Source organism: Glycine max, chromosome 13 (genome assembly GCF_000004515.6).
Source record: "Glycine max cultivar Williams 82 chromosome 13, Glycine_max_v4.0, whole genome shotgun sequence".
NCBI classification, from domain to species: domain Eukaryota; kingdom Viridiplantae; phylum Streptophyta; class Magnoliopsida; order Fabales; family Fabaceae; genus Glycine; species Glycine max.
The window spans coordinates 12,623,039-12,641,686 of record NC_038249.2 but is presented as its reverse complement, the minus strand read 5'-3'; the positions used below and the strand labels follow the sequence as shown (position 1 = coordinate 12,641,686).

The following is an 18,648-nucleotide window of genomic DNA, read 5'->3' as shown; positions in this document are numbered from 1 at the left end:
TAGAAAACTAATTAAAAAACCAAATATAAATTAAGAGATCCAATTAGAAAAATAAATCAAAACCTAATTAAAAAAAAATCAAATAGTTAAAGGGTATATAGATGAATTTTACCTAACTTTAAGCTTTCCTCCTAGTTTCTAATGTGAATTTAATTATAATTATAAATGTTATTTATGAATGTAAAACATTTGAATATTCAAACTGGTTCTCGAAAAATATTTTATTTTACTGGACATGAGTTTATTTTTAATGACTAAATTTTATTAAATTAATTTTTTCACAACAATTTAGTTTTTTATAGATATGTTTTAAAGAAATATTTTTTCGTGAGAAATAATTATAAACAAAAAAACAACTTAAAAGTAAATGATTATTAATTAAAAAATACATATTTATATTCTTTTATTCATAGATATATGGAATGAGAATCATTTATTTTCCTAAGAATTATAAATCTAAACCATTTATTATATAGGATAGAAATCAAACTACATTAATATAACTTATTATAAATTACTATATATTTTGAATTCTCACTCAAAACATATTAAACTACAACAATTTTACACTAATTGATTCACAAATTTAATGATATATTATATTAATTTTGATATACCTCAACTAAATATCAAATAATTTTATATTAATATAAATTTTTTTAGAAATAATTTAAAAGAAAAAACTTTTAATTCAATAGTAAAATTTGAAATAAAAATATTTAACTAAAATTTATTAAACAGTAAAACAGTTTTTTTTTATATCTTTAATCCAATAATAAAATTTAGAATAAAGATATTTAATTAAAATTTATTTAACAGTTAAGTAAGTCACACCAGTATAAATGGATTAAAAATATAATTGTTATTTAAAAGAAAAAACTTTTAATTCAATAGTAAAATTTGAAATAAAAATATTTAACTAAAATTTATTAAACAGTAAAACAGTTTTTTTTATATCTTTAATCCAATAATAAAATTTAGAATAAAGATATTTAATTAAAATTTATTTAACAGTTAAGTAAGTCTCACCAGTATAAATGGATTAAAAATATAATTGTTGATGTAATAGTATAATTGAAACTCCCTTTAAAATAAAAAAAATTAATGTCTGCATTACACTCAGTGCCATATCTTAGAATGCTAAATAAGAAGCAGCAACCTATATTGATTGTGGTTCATTCTTACAGTAACGGGTAACCCTTCCATCCATGTTTATGTTTATCCACTGATGAAAGGGAAAGGGTAGTTGGGTGTGTCTTTGTTGCAATCACAGCTCCTTTGCTTCCTTTTTTTCGCATTCACGCAATCAAATTCAAATTCGCTGAAACCCTTCAACACAACCAATGGCTTCTTCTCTCAGTCTCTCCACTCCCCCTCTCTGTCACCCTAGGTCATTTGCCCTCTTTTCTTTTCTTTTCTTCTTTTTTATCGGTAAATGTTAGTTATTAGTATTGTTAGTTTCTGTTAGCAGGAGATTCGAATCCCTTCTCCCCTCACCATTAAACCAACCTTTCCCTTTTCTGAATTTACTTCACACACACACACATACATATGCATGTTTGGTTCTCATTTATTTTAGTTTAATTGGAGCTGGTGATAATTTGATGTCTGGAGTTATTAAGTCTAGTGCGGCATATATCAAAAACAATGTTAAGTCTGGCTATAATTTTCAGTTTGTGAATTGAATTGAGTTGAGCATACATACGTGTGTGGATTCAATCAAGCACGTTCAATTTCTGGAGCTGGGGGTTTTATATCATTATATTCTGGCCTTGTGTGTGTGTGTGATAATGAATTTTGGATGTCAAAATTGCTAATTGTACCTTTGTTTGTTCTTCTCTTCTGTTTTATGTAGGGTATGTAAACATTTCAAATTGTACAATGGGTTGCATAAGTTCTCATTCAATGGACATGGGTCGGATTTTGCCGTTGTCCGACACAACTCTAAAGTCCCCAATGCTGCTGGTAGAATTAGAGCTACATTGACCTCTGGAGGAGGAGGAGACCTAGGATCTTATCTGAAGAGCTCTGGTTTTGTGACCAATCATTTCAGAACTGGGGCACAGCTTGATGTCATAGCATTTGGAACACTGAGAGCAGACACAGCAGTGCCAGCAGGCAGTGGTTTTTCTGATGATGAAGATGACCATGATTTCGATAGTCCAACGGAAGGTTTTGCTTCCATACCGGAGGCCATTGAAGACATTAGGAATGGAAAGGTTGTTACTTTCTCTCTGTTTTTGGGTTCTGTGTTTTTCTGTTTTGTGCTAGGGAGGTTTATAATGTGAAAGGTTTTGGTTTTGCATTTATGAACTAACATTTGTGCTTCAGATGGTAGTGGTTGTAGATGATGAGGACAGGGAAAATGAAGGAGACTTGATAATGGCGGCGCAGTTGGCAACACCTGAGGCTATGGCTTTTATTGTGAAGCATGGAACTGGGATAGTTTGTATAAGCATGAAGGAGGAAGATTTAGAGAGATTGGATCTTCCTTTGATGGTGAACAGTCAGTATAATGATGAGAAACTTCGCACAGCGTTCACTGTGACAGTGGTATGTACAATTTGGTGCATGCATTATAGGTCTGGAGTTAGTTCTGTATCTCACTTATCAAGGTCTTCCTTTGTCACATTAGCTAAAAACACTACATTTCATTGCCCAATGAGATAGTCAAGTCATCAACTTTAGGGAATAATTTGTCTTATCTGAAGCTTCCCTTGGATATGCCATATTGTTGATTGAGAATTTAGTGCAACTTCATTACATTTAATATCTTTTATCTATAAAAATATTTTAGGGTCATTACATTTACCAGCAATGCATTATGTCAACAAAGATTATTGAAATTTAATGCACGTTTGCTTCCCTGTTAAAAATGCACTTGTTGAAATATTTTTACATCCAAATGAATGAAAACCCCAGAAGCTACAGAGGGAAGAGTCTAAACTGACGTGGATCAAATTGTTTGGAACCTGTATCCAGACATGCGGTTAATCATTTGCTATGTTGTGGGAGGAATTGTTTTTTGGTGCTATTTATTCATGTAATTTTCTATTTTTTAACACTTTACCTTGTATTTGTAGGATGCTAAACATGGTACTACCACAGGGGTGTCAGCTCATGATAGGGCAACAACAGTCTTGGCCCTTGCATCCAAAGATTCACAACCAAGTGACTTCAACCGCCCAGGCCATATTTTCCCACTAAAATACAGGGAGGGTGGTGTGCTGAAGAGAGCTGGACATACAGAAGCTTCAGTTGATCTTGCCATACTTGCTGGTTTGAATCCTGTGGCAGTTCTGTGTGAGATTGTCGATGATGATGGTTCCATGGCTAGATTACCTAAGCTTCGCCAGTTTGCAGAGCGAGAAAATTTAAAAATTGTATCTATTGCTGACTTAATAAGGTATGCATTTACATTTCATGGAAGATGTAATAAAGGTCATTATATGCATGTTTATGATATCTTTAAAGTAAGCTTTCAACTACAGATATCATAATTTAAATACCCAAACTTGTCTTTCTGTGATACTTTTGACTTTTGAGATTACTGCCAATCAATTACAATGATTGCTTATGAGGCATATTTGTTTTAAATTTTTATTTTCTTAATTTTCACTCGATGGATTTTTCATATAACATTATAAAATTGGAAATGCTATTTTGTTTGTATTGCATTATATGTCCCTGAATTAGAGTGTCATTTAACAAAAAGGTTTCTTTATGAAAAGTTAGAATTTTCTTGATGGTTTGTTTTTATGCTATTTATTTATTTTGTTCCTTACATTCCCACTTTCACTCCTCCCCCATACCTCCCTACCAAACACAACATAAGTTTCCTTTCCCTGGTTTTGTTTCCTGAATACTTTTTGTTGCATAGCAGAGAGACTCACTTATTTTTATTGCAGGTACAGAAGGAAGAGAGATAAACTAGTAGAGCGTGCTGGTGATGCACTAATACCAACAATGTGGGGGCCATTTGTAGCTAACTGCTATAGGTCACTTTTAGATGGGATTGAGCACATTGCAATGGTTAAGGTGAGCAATGCTTGTGTTTATTTTGAACTATAATATCTAGCAACATGTGTGAATATTATTCATAATTGAACTAAATGATTTTAAACAAATAAATGAAGGAAACAAAATATGAGAATGGAAAGCATACTGATATGGTAGAAACATGATTTAACTTCAACTGGCAGCTTCTTCTATGTTAGTCTTACTGCACTGCAATATAGCCTAATTCCTATGCTTCAATCCCACCTTTTTTTTTGGAAGGGCAGCTTGATATTGTCAAATTTCTTTGTGTGTGAAAATTAAAATGACTTATGACTCATAAGTTCTTTTTAGCTTATTTCAATAAGTTTCTTTGTGAAACTTATCAAAATACAGTTTTTTTTTATGGCTTACAAGTTTCATGATTGAATTCATGGCATAAGCTCTCATAAAATGAAAGCTTATTATATAAGTGCTTAATTAAGCTATTTATATGTATGGGGACCAACATCATAACCGAGGTAAACTTTAGGGATTAAAAATGTATGTAAACCTATTATCATTTAAACTGACACTTTCATAATATTTTTTCTATGGGGATTTTTTTTTTGCTCAGCAAAATATATGTATATTATATTAATACTGGGAGTACCGGAGGTACTAAAAGTACAAGCAGTGGTTATGTGACCAGCTGGTTCAGAGGTGAATACAAGGACCCAAACCAACTCCACAAACCCTGTTACAAAAATCCAGTCCCTACCCTTCCATCCTAGGTACAGAACCCTACACTTAGGTTAGAGGACCATTGATTGAAATGTAATACAAAATCTTTTTCCATTACTTTTAGCCACGTCCAAATTAGCAGTAAAGCATCATCCAACACTTTGCTTCCATTGAACGTTTCATTTTGGAAAACAATCTTGTTTCTCTGCTGCCAAATAGTCCATGTTAAAGCAACCCACCAGCATTTCCACCTTGTAGATTTTATTCCAGCCACGATCTGATTTCCATGTTGCATAAAATGGTCTCGAGGGTTTTTGCGGGAGTGCAGTCACTATTTTAAGCCAAGATAGTAACTCTCACCACAGGGGTAAGATTTTACTGCAGCCTCCTCCTCATGATTACTGCAGAATGGGCATAGCGTATCAGTCACCTCCACTTGTCTCCTTCTAAGGTTCAGTTTTGTTGGTAATCTATCCTTGATTAATCTCCATGCAAACATTGATGATTTGGGTGGGATTTTCAATTTCCATAGTTCCTCAAAAACAGCATCCTGTTGTTCCCCATTAACTCTCCCCATAACAGATCATACGCGCTTTTTGATGAGTAATGTCCACTTGGCTCGGGTTTCCAAACCCAAGAGTCTGCTCTAACTGGATGGATTTGTTGCGACGCTATCTCCCCAAGGAAATCATCAGCCATTATAATCTCACTGTCAAATAAAGGTCTCCTCCAATTGAAGTGCCATTCCCAATCTGAACTAGTATTGCTCCCCAACTGCATAATGGTCTGTTGTTACATGAGATCTGGTATAATCTAGGATATTTTAACATTAGTGGTGCCTCATTGTCTACCCAGCAATCCTCCCAAAATCGAAACTTGTCGCCACATCCCGTCCTCCATGCAGTTTCCTTTTTAAGTGCACTATTCTGTTGCTGATTGAGAGTGTTAGTAAGGTCCTTCCACCATAAGGAGTCGTGCCTGCCTCTTCTTCCTTCTTCCAGAGTCCTCCAGCCGCCGTATTTAGATTCTAATATCTTGGCCCAAGGTTCTTCATGCTGCTGGAATAGGTCCCATCGCCATTTCCCTAGCAAAGTTGAGTTAAAGGTCTTGATATCTTTTATGCCGAGGCCCCCTTTGTCTTTTGGTAAGCACACTATTTTCCATTTGACTCATGCAATTTTACTTTGCTCTGATGCGCCTCCCCATAGGAACCTTCGTTGAATGGTGACCAATTTATCAACTACTGTTGATGGTACCCTGAAAAAAGAAAAGAAGTAAATGGGAATAGATGTTAGGACTGCGTTAATAAGTGTCACTCTCCCCCCAAAGGATATGTGTCTCTGTTTTCATTTGGCTAATTTTCTCTCACATTTTCTAATTATAGGATCCTATAGGTGGCTACAGCTTGGGTTTGCCCCAATGGGGATGCCCAAATACAAGAAAGGCAAGGACAACATATTGCAATTGAGGTATTTTCAGCCGCCTCCTTCTGCCATTGATCTGATTTCCCTAGTGCCCCAAAACTACTTTTTGCAAAATTAATCTTTAAGCCTGAGACAAGTTCAAAACTTCTCAGCATGGTCTTAATTGCCCTCACATTCTGCATTGTGGCTTCACCAAAGAAAATGGTGTCATCAGCGTACTGTAGGCAGTGGGTTCCGCCGTTGTCCGGCATCCATATTGACTGTTGAGACCACTTTCGCGTATGACTTAGGATCTGTCCTATGCTGCACTGCCGTTTGTCCAGGTAACTTCCTTTCATTGCTAGCGCCGACTGCTTGGGTGCTGTGTTTGACGCTGCGCTCCATATACCTCTCCTTTTTTCTCCTATATTTTGGAACATTAATGTACATTTTGAGGCCTCCAACAATGATGTTATCGAGCTTCCTTTCTAAGCTGCGCTCATCGGACACCACCTTAAACCTTACAAAGCCATAACGCCTGCCACCTTTGTTCCTGTGTTTGGAGATGAAAATCTCCCTCACATCCCCCATTTTTTGAACTGGGTCCATAAATCCTGCTCTGTTGTTTGTTCAGGGAACCTTGTGAAGTAGAAGGTGGTGATGTCTTTCCTTTCCCTGCAATTCGCATGTTGAGGCCTTTGCAGTTGTCCAAGCCTGGTATCAACGTAGCACTATCTGGGATCCACTCTCATTCTCTCATCTTTTCTCTTTCTGCCCCTCTCCCTGGTCACAATGGTCCACTCGATCTCTCTCTGTTTCTCTCTCTCACTCTCTCTCCCACTCTCACTCTCTCGCACACTCTCTCTCATCTCTCTTTAGGCAGTCTACTTTCTATGGGGATAAATTGATGTTATTCCAATTATCACCTACATCTACTCTTATACTCTAGCTATGATCCCTCACATGAAAGAGTTTAATTTACCTAATTCTTCTCCTAATCCCTTAAGAGAATAAACTAGTTAAATTGTATTATTAGCGGAGATGCATACAACAGGCTAAATAAAATCATTCTATCCCTAGACATGAATTATTTAGATGTCATTTTTCAGGTCTTAAGAGATAAACACTTCTCAATGTCTAAACTCTAAAACACATACATGAATATGGGTGATCAAACCACAAGCATGAAATTTAGCACAAAAAAGAGACAATGAAATTGAAATAACATTAAACAGATAGTGAAGATCTTTACATCAAGAGTATTTGGTTGCTAAACTCCCAAATATGGGCGATTTAGCCTCTCATTGTCATGAGAGGCTCTACAATTGTAAGAGGGTGAAGGGGGAGAAGAAGGATGGAGATGGAAGGAAGAAATGACTCCTAATGGTTGATTTCCCTTGCTCTTGCACAAACCCTGGCCTTTACTCTCTATGGGATGCTCTGTAATTTCATGAGAACTCCCCTAATGGTTGATTTCCCTTTCTTTTTTTTCTTTTAATAAAACGTAGCTCTATTTTGTTTTTTTTTTTTTCCGACCTCGCGCTAAGCAAGACTGCGCGCTAAGCACGGAGTAAGTGGTTACACGCTATGTGCGCGACTCACGCTAAACGCGCTTTCACGTGATGTCAAGCTTTCCATGTGACTTCTTTGTGCTAAACGAGTGTTGTTTGCTGAGCGGTTGTGTTAGGCTGAGTGCGTATGGCTCCCTGAGCGAGAGTCTCCAGATCTTCAACTTCTCCAAGCTTTATTCTGTGTTTCTGCAACAAATATAACATCAAAACAGTATAAATTCACCAGTTTAAACACTTATTGGACACAAATTCAAATAGTGCCAAAATTTTAATTGTTCACACAAAAAGAAGCAGTAAAAGAGAAAAAATCTGACAATTTTTGTATGATTTAATTACAAAGTATAACTATGCACAGCAATTATCATGTATAAGCCCGAAGGATTTGCATATTGGCATTTTTTTCAAATGATCATTAACTTTTCCATTTTAGATTTTAACATTGCTTGATTTAATAGTAAAATTTTAGCCAATTATGTGATTTTGACGGATTAACAGGGTGACATTGGGGATGGACATGATGTTCTTGTAAGGGTACACTCAGAGTGTCTCACTGGAGACATATTTGGCTCTGCCAGATGTGACTGTGGAAATCAGCTTGCTCTTGCAATGCAACAGATTGAGGCTGCTGGTCGAGGTGTATTGGTATATCTTCGTGGACATGAAGGAAGGGGCATTGGCTTGGGCCACAAGCTACGTGCCTATAACCTACAGGATGATGGACGGGACACCGTAGAAGCCAATGAGGAGTTGGGATTGCCTGTTGACTCAAGGGAATATGGAATCGGTGCACAGGTAATATCTTTGTAGTAAAAATACTCAATTACTGGAAAATTGAACATGTTAGTTATACCCATTTGATTCTTTCACACAGTCACACTTTTTAGTTCATTGTGACTTACAATAATATGGAAGTTCATTGGCATGCTATATCTGGTGCAACATAGAATTCCTTGAGTTTTTTTATTTTATTGCATTGATCAAAAGGTTGGAATTTGAAATTGTACTTGCAGATTTTGAGGGACTTGGGTGTTCGATCTATGAAGCTAATGACAAACAATCCAGCAAAATATGTTGGGCTCAAAGGTTATGGCTTGACAATTTCTGGTAGGATCCCATTGGTATCTCTTATCACAAAAGAGAACAAGCGATACTTAGAGACCAAACGTGTGAAAATGGGTCACGTATATGGCTCGGAATTTAACAGCAAATTGAACCATCAAGACACTGGCAATGGTAAAGCCAACAGTGATGATGATTCTAATGCTGCTGCTGGCTTATAAAGGTGCATTTTTTCTGCCAGATACACAATTTTATGTCACAAACAGCTGAGAGGAAGTGTAGATTTCGGCACTGCAGATGGATTTATACAAAGAGAATCTGGATGCTACTCATGATTTAATTTTTCTAATTCATTTGCCTGACTTTTCTTCTGGCAGGCTCTATAAATCAGGCTTCCTCAAACATTTGTCACTCCGAAATTTTATCTAGTGCCATGTTTAAGGTTTGACTTTCTTGCTTTCTTTTCGTGTTCATGATATATAAAGGTGATATTCCAATTTCCACATATAATGTAGATAATTTTTCTATAATTTATATAGTAGGTCAAAAGGTTGAACTTTTATAGTCAACTAGGGGTATTTTGGTCAATTGCAATGTAAAAATAGATTAAATTAAATTAAGTTCCTTATTGCTTGATATAATTAAATTAAATAAAAAAATAGCGAAGTAATCGCTGTTACGAGGGCATATAGCTGTTGCCGAATTTCATCTGGGAAGAATGGAGTCAATCAGATAAAGAGATCATTGGAATGAAACCAATATGCAACAAAAAGAAAAGGAGAAAGAGAAGTTAGAACAAGAAGTTTGACACTTTGACCAGAAAGTTAACAACAGGAGACGTGCCACTAAAAAGACGTTCCGTAAAGCCGCTAACTCAATCCATAACACAAGACTAATCAAAACATGACAAGATTACAAGACTAACAAGTCACAAGTAAAGATGGATAAAAAAATTCTAAAACAAAACAGATGGATTCAAAAGAGAAATACTATTATATTTTGATTTGTTTTCTATCTATAGTAAAAAAAAATTACAACAATTATTTAAAAATCATTTCAATAATAATTTATAGTAAAATAATAATGCAAAACTGGTTTTCACATAATGCAAAACTGTTTTTCACAGTGAATACATAGTCATTAAATTCTTATTTTTTATATTTTAAAGTTTAGCTTACGGGAAGGTTGGCCATTTGGTTTCTATTTATATTGTTTTTGGTTATGTGCAATGATAATGGAAACATATGATATCAGTCTCGGTACCTAAGAAACTTCGTTTATCATGCATTATTCAATTTCATGTAGCCCAAAACATAACCATTCAAAAATTGAGACTGTCTTCTGTATAATCTTTCGTTTTGGTAACTCACGGGATGGAATCTGGTTGGACAGCATCATTTCGTGACAACAGCTTTCCAAATTTCATAATAATTTATCAAGACTTGCCTCCACGCTGTGCTGTGAACCACAGCATTATCGTTAAAGGCAATATTCCAATTGTCCATATGATTTCAGCAACAGGGTCCAACCTAGCATATACCAAACATGCTCCAACACATTTTAGTTAAAAAGGCTTGTATATATGCTTCACTTCTCTTTCAGCTGGATTAGCATAATATAAGACTGATTTTAAAAATAAACTCTTCCAAATCATCACCACTTAGTATGACGTTGCATTCTTTCAAAATCATAAAAAAAATGGAATTACAAAATCAAAATTAAACTATTTTTATAATAACATATATATTTCGTCCAATAAAATTAAACTCCAAAAAGTTAATCAAGTAAAACAAGTTCACATCAGGTCTCACTTCGAAACCCTTCTCGTCTAGGTGAGGATAAGTATTTATGTAAGTACTTTGAAAGTTTTTTTTTACCTTGGATTCGGATGCCATTTTGTCCTCCTAAATTTTTGTTATTAAAAAAAATATTTTATCCAATAAATTATTACTAAGAACAATGTAAGGGTAATTTTGTAACATCAAACGAATATTTTATTATAATGGACACATATTTAAAAACGTTTGAAATTTTCTCCTTTGTCAATTAAAACACGGCTTGCAAGTCTTTTGTTTCATCGAGAAGATGAATATAGAAGAAAAATATTTGAATTAAAAGAAAGTATAAAAAATTTGAAACCTATATTATTTTCATCTTGTTCCTCTCTTTAACCAAGGTATGTTTGGCTTGTATTTTTATGTTCTGTTTTCATTTTTTGAAAATTATTTTTATTTTCAAAATATTAAAATTCTGAAAATATATTTGATTTGATTTCTTGTTTTCTGTTTTCAAGAAATAAAAAAAAGTTGAAAATCCGTTTTCAAAAGGAAACATATTTTTAGATTTGTTTAAAATTACATTCATTATCGTCGCGTTTTACTCAAAATCAGATTTCTTGTTTCAACGGAAAATACTGAAAATTTTATTGTTTCTAATTTTTGATATTTTCATTGAAAAGAAAATATTTTTAAAAATTCAATCAAAAACATTTTCATCGTCATTTCTATTTCTAATAAAAACAATCAAATCAAACGTTCCTGGATTATTTCGGAGGACAAATTTGTATAAATACGAGGTGATACCTACTTATGAAAGTATGTAAACATTATCATCATCTTTTACATAAGATTCTTTATTTTAATGAAAAACATTATAAATGACCTAACAACAGAACTTTTATATTTAAAAATGAGAAAAGTTAATCTGATTGGCCAACACCCAACATCAGCTTACCAGTTTATTTTAGTAGTTCGATTTATTCTTCCCAAATTCTTTCTGTAAAGTTTCCGTTCAACGGTTACGAGAAGAAAAAAAAATAAATAGACACTTATAATTGTTAATTATTACTCTTGTGAAAACAAGGGAGGTGGGTCCCTGGGCGTTTTGGAACCGACTCCGACATTGTCGCCGAAACTGTATATCAGAAAATTCACATGAATGAAAAACTTTGCAGCTTCCCTTTACTTATTTCGACCGTTACGACTTTCCCTAACGAGCTTCCATCCAACGCTCACCGATTCATCCCCTTCTTCGAACTTCTCACGACGTGTACGGTCCCGATTCAAAGACAGCTGGACCAGCTTGCACGCCCTCATTCACTCTCCCCGCGTGTCGTGTCTTGCACTGTGTTACCCTTTCACGGAAACTCAAGTACTCAACTTCTTTTCCAATTTACATCATTTTTATTACTACTATTATCCTTTTTTTTCCTAACTTTATTTATTACTAATTAATAATATAAATATACAAAAAGAGACCATATAACAATTTTAAATATTTTCTTAAATCACATATCGTATTTGAGATATAATTATTATAGACGATAAAAAAAATTTCTTCAAATATTTAATATAACGATTAGATATTAGAATATGAAACATTGATTCCCACACTTGCTAATATAATCATAATTTTAAGTGCATATATTATTTGACTCATTTTACATTTTCATGGCTATTGATACATGGTAATTAGTTTTAAATCGTGTAATTTCAGTTTTAGATTATTATTTTGTAGTTAATTTTGTATTTATTAAATATACTTTTAGGTTTAGCTTGTACTAGTAGTCTAGAGGCGCAGAAGGAATAAGCACCGTAGGTTGAAGCATGATAATCATTTGAAAGCATCAACGGCTCCCAACGACTCGCCTCCACGCGGTTACGCTTCTATAAATACCCTCTCAACCCTATGTTTTTCTCTTCACTACACACACTCACATTCCCACTCAATAGTATATAATCTCTGTTTCAACTTTCTATCTTCCTATGATGGCTAGCTCCACCGTCTTGTTTACACTAGTCGCCGCATTGTTCGTAACCTCCGTCGTGGCTCAGTCCCCGGCGTCCTCCCCAGCCCTGTCTCCAAAGCGCACCCCCGTGCTGGCCACGCCGCAGAAGTCTCCTTCGCCGGCGATTTCTCCTTCCGCCGTGTCACCGTCATCCTCTCCTCCTGCTCCGACGGTGAACGCTCCGTCTCCTTCGCCTACCTCCGTCGACTCTCCGCCATCTCCTCCGTTGTCTCCCTCCGATTCGCCGGCCGGTGTTCCCTCCGTCACTCCCTCAGCAATCTCCTCTCCGCCGTCTGAAGCACCAGCTCCCTCTCAAAACGGCGCCGCTTTGAACAGATTCACTGTCGCTGGATCTGCTGCTGTTGTCGTTTTCGCTGCTGCTTTGCTTATGTAGAGACTAGAGAGGGTTTCGTGGAGTTTTTTTATTTATTATTATCATCGTTCCGAATTTACGCGGATCGTGAATTCTAGTAATTCATTTTTGGTTGCTTTTTTTTTTATGCTGTGTGAGGATTCATTCTTTCCATTATTTTGTCTATTGTATTTAAGATGATGATAATGATGATGAATGATACTGCATTTTTATTATCTTAATTTTTGTCATTTTAATTTTAATTCGTTTTTATTTGTAATTTATAACTAATATTTACAGTCTTAATTTCGTATGGAAATAACCAAACTCGTCAACTTTAATTTGTTTGGGATGTTTAGTTGGATAGATTGAAGGGAAGATCACTTGCACAAAAATGATAAATATTTAAATTTTTGTTTTTCTTTTTTGCTGATTTTCTTTTAACCCAACCAAGCATAATGTGTGTGCTTGATTTTTTGTTCGCATCTGTTCCAATACCCGTTTAACAATTCATGAGATGAACTTTGAAGCATTTGAAAGGAAAAAAAAAAAAAAAAAAACCACACCCTAAGCCTAGCAAATTCGTGATCTAAATGTACCACTAAATGATTATGAGAGGAGCTCAATTTTTAAATTTAAATTTTTATGCATCTTAAAATGTTTATATTATCACTAATAACTCGTGTGTAAGGTTGGTCAAATTCCACAATGAAAATTAATCACATTATTAAGATTTTAGATTGCACTATGAATCTAAAAAAGAGAGTGAGAAAGTAATGTTTGCTAAAGTTGAGAGAAGAATCAAATCTAAAGTGGAAAGCGGGGCCATTGTGAGGAATCATATGCAATGAACTTCGTGTTCGTGGTTCATTTTGGCTTGCTTTTTTTTCTCTTTTGAAAGTTTGGTGGAAAATTGAATGAGACAAATGATACTTTGGAGGGCAAGTTCCTCACTTTCCCTTCTTCCATAGTGTAAATTTCGCCTCACTTTCACTCTCATTGTACGATGAAATAAAAATTGATGCCTTATTGAGGTTTGGTTGGTTACAGTCCAAAACACAACCAAGATAAGGTCACATGTCTAAAGCGAAGTGACGAAGCACAAAATGTGGCTGTGGCTGTATGCCCCTACCCTTTGCAAAGGACATGGGAAAGAGTACCCATTCATTTTGAATGGAATGTACAGTGTGATACTAGGGTGCCCATCTATCATTATTGATGGATATGATTTGTTAGAGGCAATAAGTATTTTTTTTTATAAGTTAATTTTTTGTGTAATTAAATTTACTCATATGTTTAACTCATATTTGGTGCTTTGATTACAAGTTACCACTCAAACTAATTCAAATGATTAAATTGCCACGTAACTTGATCTCTAGATTGATTCAATCATTCTTAACAATTATGCTATTTGCAAAAATTAAGTATGATACAAGAAATATTTTTGTAATAAACCATATTATGTTATTATACAAGATTTTTAATTAATTTTGTTGTTAAGTTTTTATACTCTTATTTGATTATTTTGAATGTTGAAAATGATTTCAAATTATTATTATTAATTTGGGGGTACTAAATATTTTTTTGTAATCTATGTATCTTTCTTCATTAATTTTTTTTTACTATTTGTCCCTTTTCTATGTTTGACTTAAAATATATATATATATATATATATATATATATATATATATATATATATATATATGAATTCATTAATTGCTTCACATTTTAAGATTTGATTTAAACTGTTTTTGTTATGAAGAAATTCTACATTACAAATAAAAGTATTACAAAGAGTAATTTTGTTAAACAGGTAAACATAGTTTTTTTCTGATACAGAACAAGTAATTAATTCCACTGAAACCTATAAATTACATTTCACTTACGCGTACATTAATTTTACCATAAACTCCTTTACAGCTGGTAATAGAGTATAGGGAAATTACAATAAAATATAATTTCACCATTACGAAAATAAAAGGTGAACACAACAAAGAGCTAAAGTAAGTCGAAAAGCCAAGTTCAATTCTTTTATGAAAACGGTAATGTAGTGAATAAAATGTAGTGAGAAACTGAGGATGTATATATTTAATAAGAATTATGTGAAAAATATAATAATGATATAACGTGAGAAAAAGAAAGAAATAACAATGAGGTAATAGAGACATGAACATATTCAATTCAAGTATATCTATTAAAATTGGATGAAGAACAGAAAAAAAATAAAGGAAAAAAAAGAGAGAAAATTGCTTGTTGAAGCTGGCACTGACATTGTTGGTTCTTTAATCTTTTCTACGCGGCTGAAACGTGAAAAAAAAGCATAGTAGTGTATTGTAATGTAATCAAGGTGTCCATCTACAATCATTTTCTTACCAAATTCTCGGAAACAAAACATGGTCCCAACTCAAGAGATTCTTCCCATTTTGTTCTTAAAATAAGGGTTGCTATATATATCATCAATGCTTTATCCTTTGAGCAAATTGACTAAAGTGGGTTCCTTTTAGAAACTTATTCTTAAAAAGGATTTGTTTCGAAACTTTTTTTGGAGGGTGTTACTTTTTGGAGGCATTTTATCAATCATGTTGGCGAGTTGGACACGTGACGGGTGATGCGGAATTCGCCAATGGAGTTTGCGAGACATGGGCCACGTGGGCGTATTTCGCCATTCGTAATGACGAAATGCTTTTTTGTACGGAAAATTTTTTGAACTTGAAACAGGTATAATTTTTTATAGGAATGTCCGTTTGAGGTCTATAATAAGTCAAAATGCTCCAAATTAAATGAGGAATCCCCTGGAAAATTTCCAAACGGGATTTGATCAACTCATTTTTCCAAAAAAATGCCTCTAAGTAACTCAAAAATAGCATTTTAGATAAAAAAAAATGATTTTGAGCTACTTAGAGGCATATTTTGGAAAAATGAGTTGATCAAATCCCGTTTGGAAATTTGTTAGGAGATTTCTCATTCAATTTTGAGCATTTTGACATATTATGGGCCTCAAACGGACATTCTTATCAAAAGTTATACCCGTTTCAAGTTCAAAAAAAATTTCGTACAAAAAAACATTTCGCCATTACAAATGGCGAAATACGCCACGTGGCCCATGTCTCGCCAACTCCACTGGCGAATTCTCCATCACCCGTCACGTGTCCAACTCGTTAACATAACTGGCGAAATGCCTCCAAAAAGTGATCCCCTCTGAAAAAAGTTTCGAAACAGACCCTTTTTGAAAATAAGTTTCTAAAAGAAATCCGTTTTGGTTAATTTGTCATCCTCTTGCTCAATTGGTCCCCACCTTTTCACACCACCCCCATTGAATTTACCAGCCCAAGGGATATGTTAGAATGTTTTATGGAATTATATTTTGTTTTAAAAGAATTTATTGAGACAAAACTTATTTTAATAGTTATTTTTAGATTAGTTGAGCTTGTAGGGAAAATTTGTATTTAATTTTCATCAGGTCTCTTAGGAGTAGTTTGGTACAGTTGAAGAGGAGTGATGATTCCCAAAGATTTTGGGAAATATGTACAATTTGAATGTGAAGAGGATGAAAATTTATAATAATAAAAAAAAAATGATAGGACCCATGGTTAAAATAATCGATTCAAATATGAGAAGATTGACAAAGAAATGAGAGGAAATGGCATCATATGTCTGTTTGTGTTTTGGGCGTGCCATCACCACTCACGAGCCTGTTTGTATTTTGATTGAAATTTGAAAGTCAAGAGTAAGAGTGTCCAAAAACGTCATTTCATCCAATAAAAATTGAAAAATTAATAATATGATATTTTAAATTATTTGGCGGTGATTTTAAAAGTTGAAGAAATTGACAATAATTACTGACCACTATTGTTTTAGAAATGTTTACTCACTACTATTTACATGCTTGTTTACAGTAAAATAAACTGAACTATAACTCATATTAGTGCATCTTTGGTTTTATGTTGAAAAAATTTTAAAATTAATTATGAGTTTATAATTAATTTTAGGTTGAAGCAACTTTAAATAAATTTTATATTTTTAATCTAAAATTTTATATTAATTTTTTCCTAATTTAATTTTATAATAAAAATATTAAAATATAAATCATATCGCTTTAAAATCCATTTTAACCAAAATTAATTCCATTTAAAATCAGATTTATCATGCTGATCCAAATACACTCAATCTTTTAAGAAAGAGAAGTGTAATTTATTTTTATTCACCAAAAAGAAAAGAGAGAGGATGTATTTTACTGTAGTTTATCATGATAAAATGAACCGGCTAACAAATAGCATAAATTAACAAACAAAAAATAATAATATGCACATAGATTTATTGTTAAAAAAAGTTAATTAAGTTTTTCATACTTGAATTATAGGTAATTTTTAGATTATTACTTAACATTTATTTATTTTTTCATCCAAGTATCTGAAAAAAAAATTCAGTTTCAGTTTACTATATGTCGTTAGTCGTCTTCCGTTGAGTAATGATATGACAGATAGAATGCTTTGTCATGAATACCTTATTTTCACATCATTACCTTCAATGATGTGTCAATGATTGGACATGATAATGTGACACTTTGTTTGTCACGTCATCACTCAATGTGGAAGCTGACTAATTACGGGTAGTGAGTTGAAAAATAATTTTTTTTTCAGGTAGTTATTTGACAAAAAATAAATTTTTAGGTAATAATCTGAAAACGGTCTATTTTTTAGGTATGAAAAACTTAATTAAGTCAATCTGAAAAAATAAATTTTTTAGTTAACAAATGATAAGAATGAGTTTTATCAAAAGAAATAATTTAATTTTAGATCGAATGATAAACTTTATTGAAAATAAAAATGATAATCCTAAATTTAAGTTATGTTTAAAAGAAAATCTTATAAGTCAATAAGAAAAAATCGTTTGTCAAATACTTTTATTTGATTAAATATTTGTAAACTTGTCAAAAAAAACTAAAAATTAATTAAAATAATTTGATAAACATACATGTAATTTACTTTTATATAGACTTAAGAAATTTTAACTTATTTATTTTTTTAAGATAATTTCTCATTCAAAATAAGAAATACACTAAATTAATAAGATTTTTTTATTGGTAGAAATAAAAAAATACTATTTAAAATTTATAATAACTCACATATTAATTTATCATGTTTAATCAACTGAACTAGACTAATAAGAAAGGATTAAAGGTGAAATCAAAGAACTAAGATGCTTACATTTAATATTTCGACAAAGCTAAAAGAGAACCAACAAGATCAAATGGTGAAATATATATTTTGGGTCTAGAGAATAGTGAAGAAAGAGTGATGGAAGACATAACATGTTACATATGTACATTGATCATAGACGGCAAAACATCAATTATATATGATTTAAATAAGTTTTTCATACCTGAAAATTAGGTCATTTTAAGATTAATATCTAAAAATTCATTTTTTGTCAAATATCTATCAAGGAATTTTTTTTGTTTCATTTCGCATTTTGATAAGTGATAAGATAACAGATGAAATGTCATGTCATCACTCTCGATCACTAACATATTGTTGTCATGTCATTGAAAGTAATGACGTGATAATAAGATGTCCGTAACAAGACATGATGACGTGACACTTCATCAGTTACGTTATCACTTAATGAAAGATAATTAATAACAAATAGTAAAATAAAACTGAAGATTTTTTTAGATACTTAATTGAAAAAAATAAATATTAGATAATAATCTAAAAACGATCTATATTTTAAATATGAAAAACTTAATTAAACCCA

General features: G+C 32.9%; 2 protein-coding genes across 5 annotated transcripts; both read left to right on the top strand.

Annotated features, from left to right (window-relative positions):
• Positions 1–1,100: 1,100 nt before the first annotated feature.
• LOC100791686 (bifunctional riboflavin biosynthesis protein RIBA 1, chloroplastic) lies at positions 1,101–9,368 on the top strand. Of its 4 annotated transcripts, none has more exons than XM_006593685.4 (8): positions 1,101–1,193; positions 1,856–2,219; positions 2,332–2,553; positions 3,084–3,406; positions 3,909–4,038; positions 8,189–8,485; positions 8,704–8,975; positions 9,130–9,368. In XM_006593685.4, the coding sequence occupies exons 1-7, from the start codon at positions 1,105–1,107 to the stop codon at positions 8,971–8,973; spliced, it is 1,695 nt and encodes a 564-aa protein (XP_006593748.2). In that variant the 5' UTR covers positions 1,101–1,104; the 3' UTR covers positions 8,974–8,975; positions 9,130–9,368. The 4 variants fall into 4 exon arrangements, with proteins under 4 accessions (XP_006593748.2, XP_006593747.2, XP_040864551.1 ...); XM_041008617.1 differs by having other exon boundaries at positions 1,162–1,390; XM_006593684.3 differs by having other exon boundaries at positions 8,704–9,368.
• A 3,070-nt stretch (positions 9,369–12,438) lies between these two features.
• LOC102660077 (classical arabinogalactan protein 1) lies at positions 12,439–13,127 on the top strand. The gene has a single exon (XM_006593686.4). The coding sequence runs from the start codon at positions 12,517–12,519 to the stop codon at positions 12,931–12,933; it is 417 nt and encodes a 138-aa protein (XP_006593749.1). The 5' UTR covers positions 12,439–12,516; the 3' UTR covers positions 12,934–13,127.
• The last annotated feature ends 5,521 nt before the right edge of the window (positions 13,128–18,648 follow it).

What these genes read in the sequence shown, in the direction of transcription:
- LOC100791686 (XM_006593685.4), top strand. Translation starts at nt 1,105, where the DNA reads ATGTCTGCATTACACTCAGTGCCATATCTTAGAATGCTAAATAAGAAG. An exon ending in GTTCATTCTTACAGTAACGG is followed by an intron (nt 1,194 to 1,855) that starts GTAACCCTTCCA and finishes TGTTTTATGTAG; the next exon opens with GGTATGTAAACATTTCAAAT. An exon ending in AATATGGAATCGGTGCACAG is followed by an intron (nt 8,486 to 8,703) that starts GTAATATCTTTG and finishes TTGTACTTGCAG; the next exon opens with ATTTTGAGGGACTTGGGTGT.
- LOC102660077 (XM_006593686.4), top strand. Translation starts at nt 12,517, where the DNA reads ATGATGGCTAGCTCCACCGTCTTGTTTACACTAGTCGCCGCATTGTTC.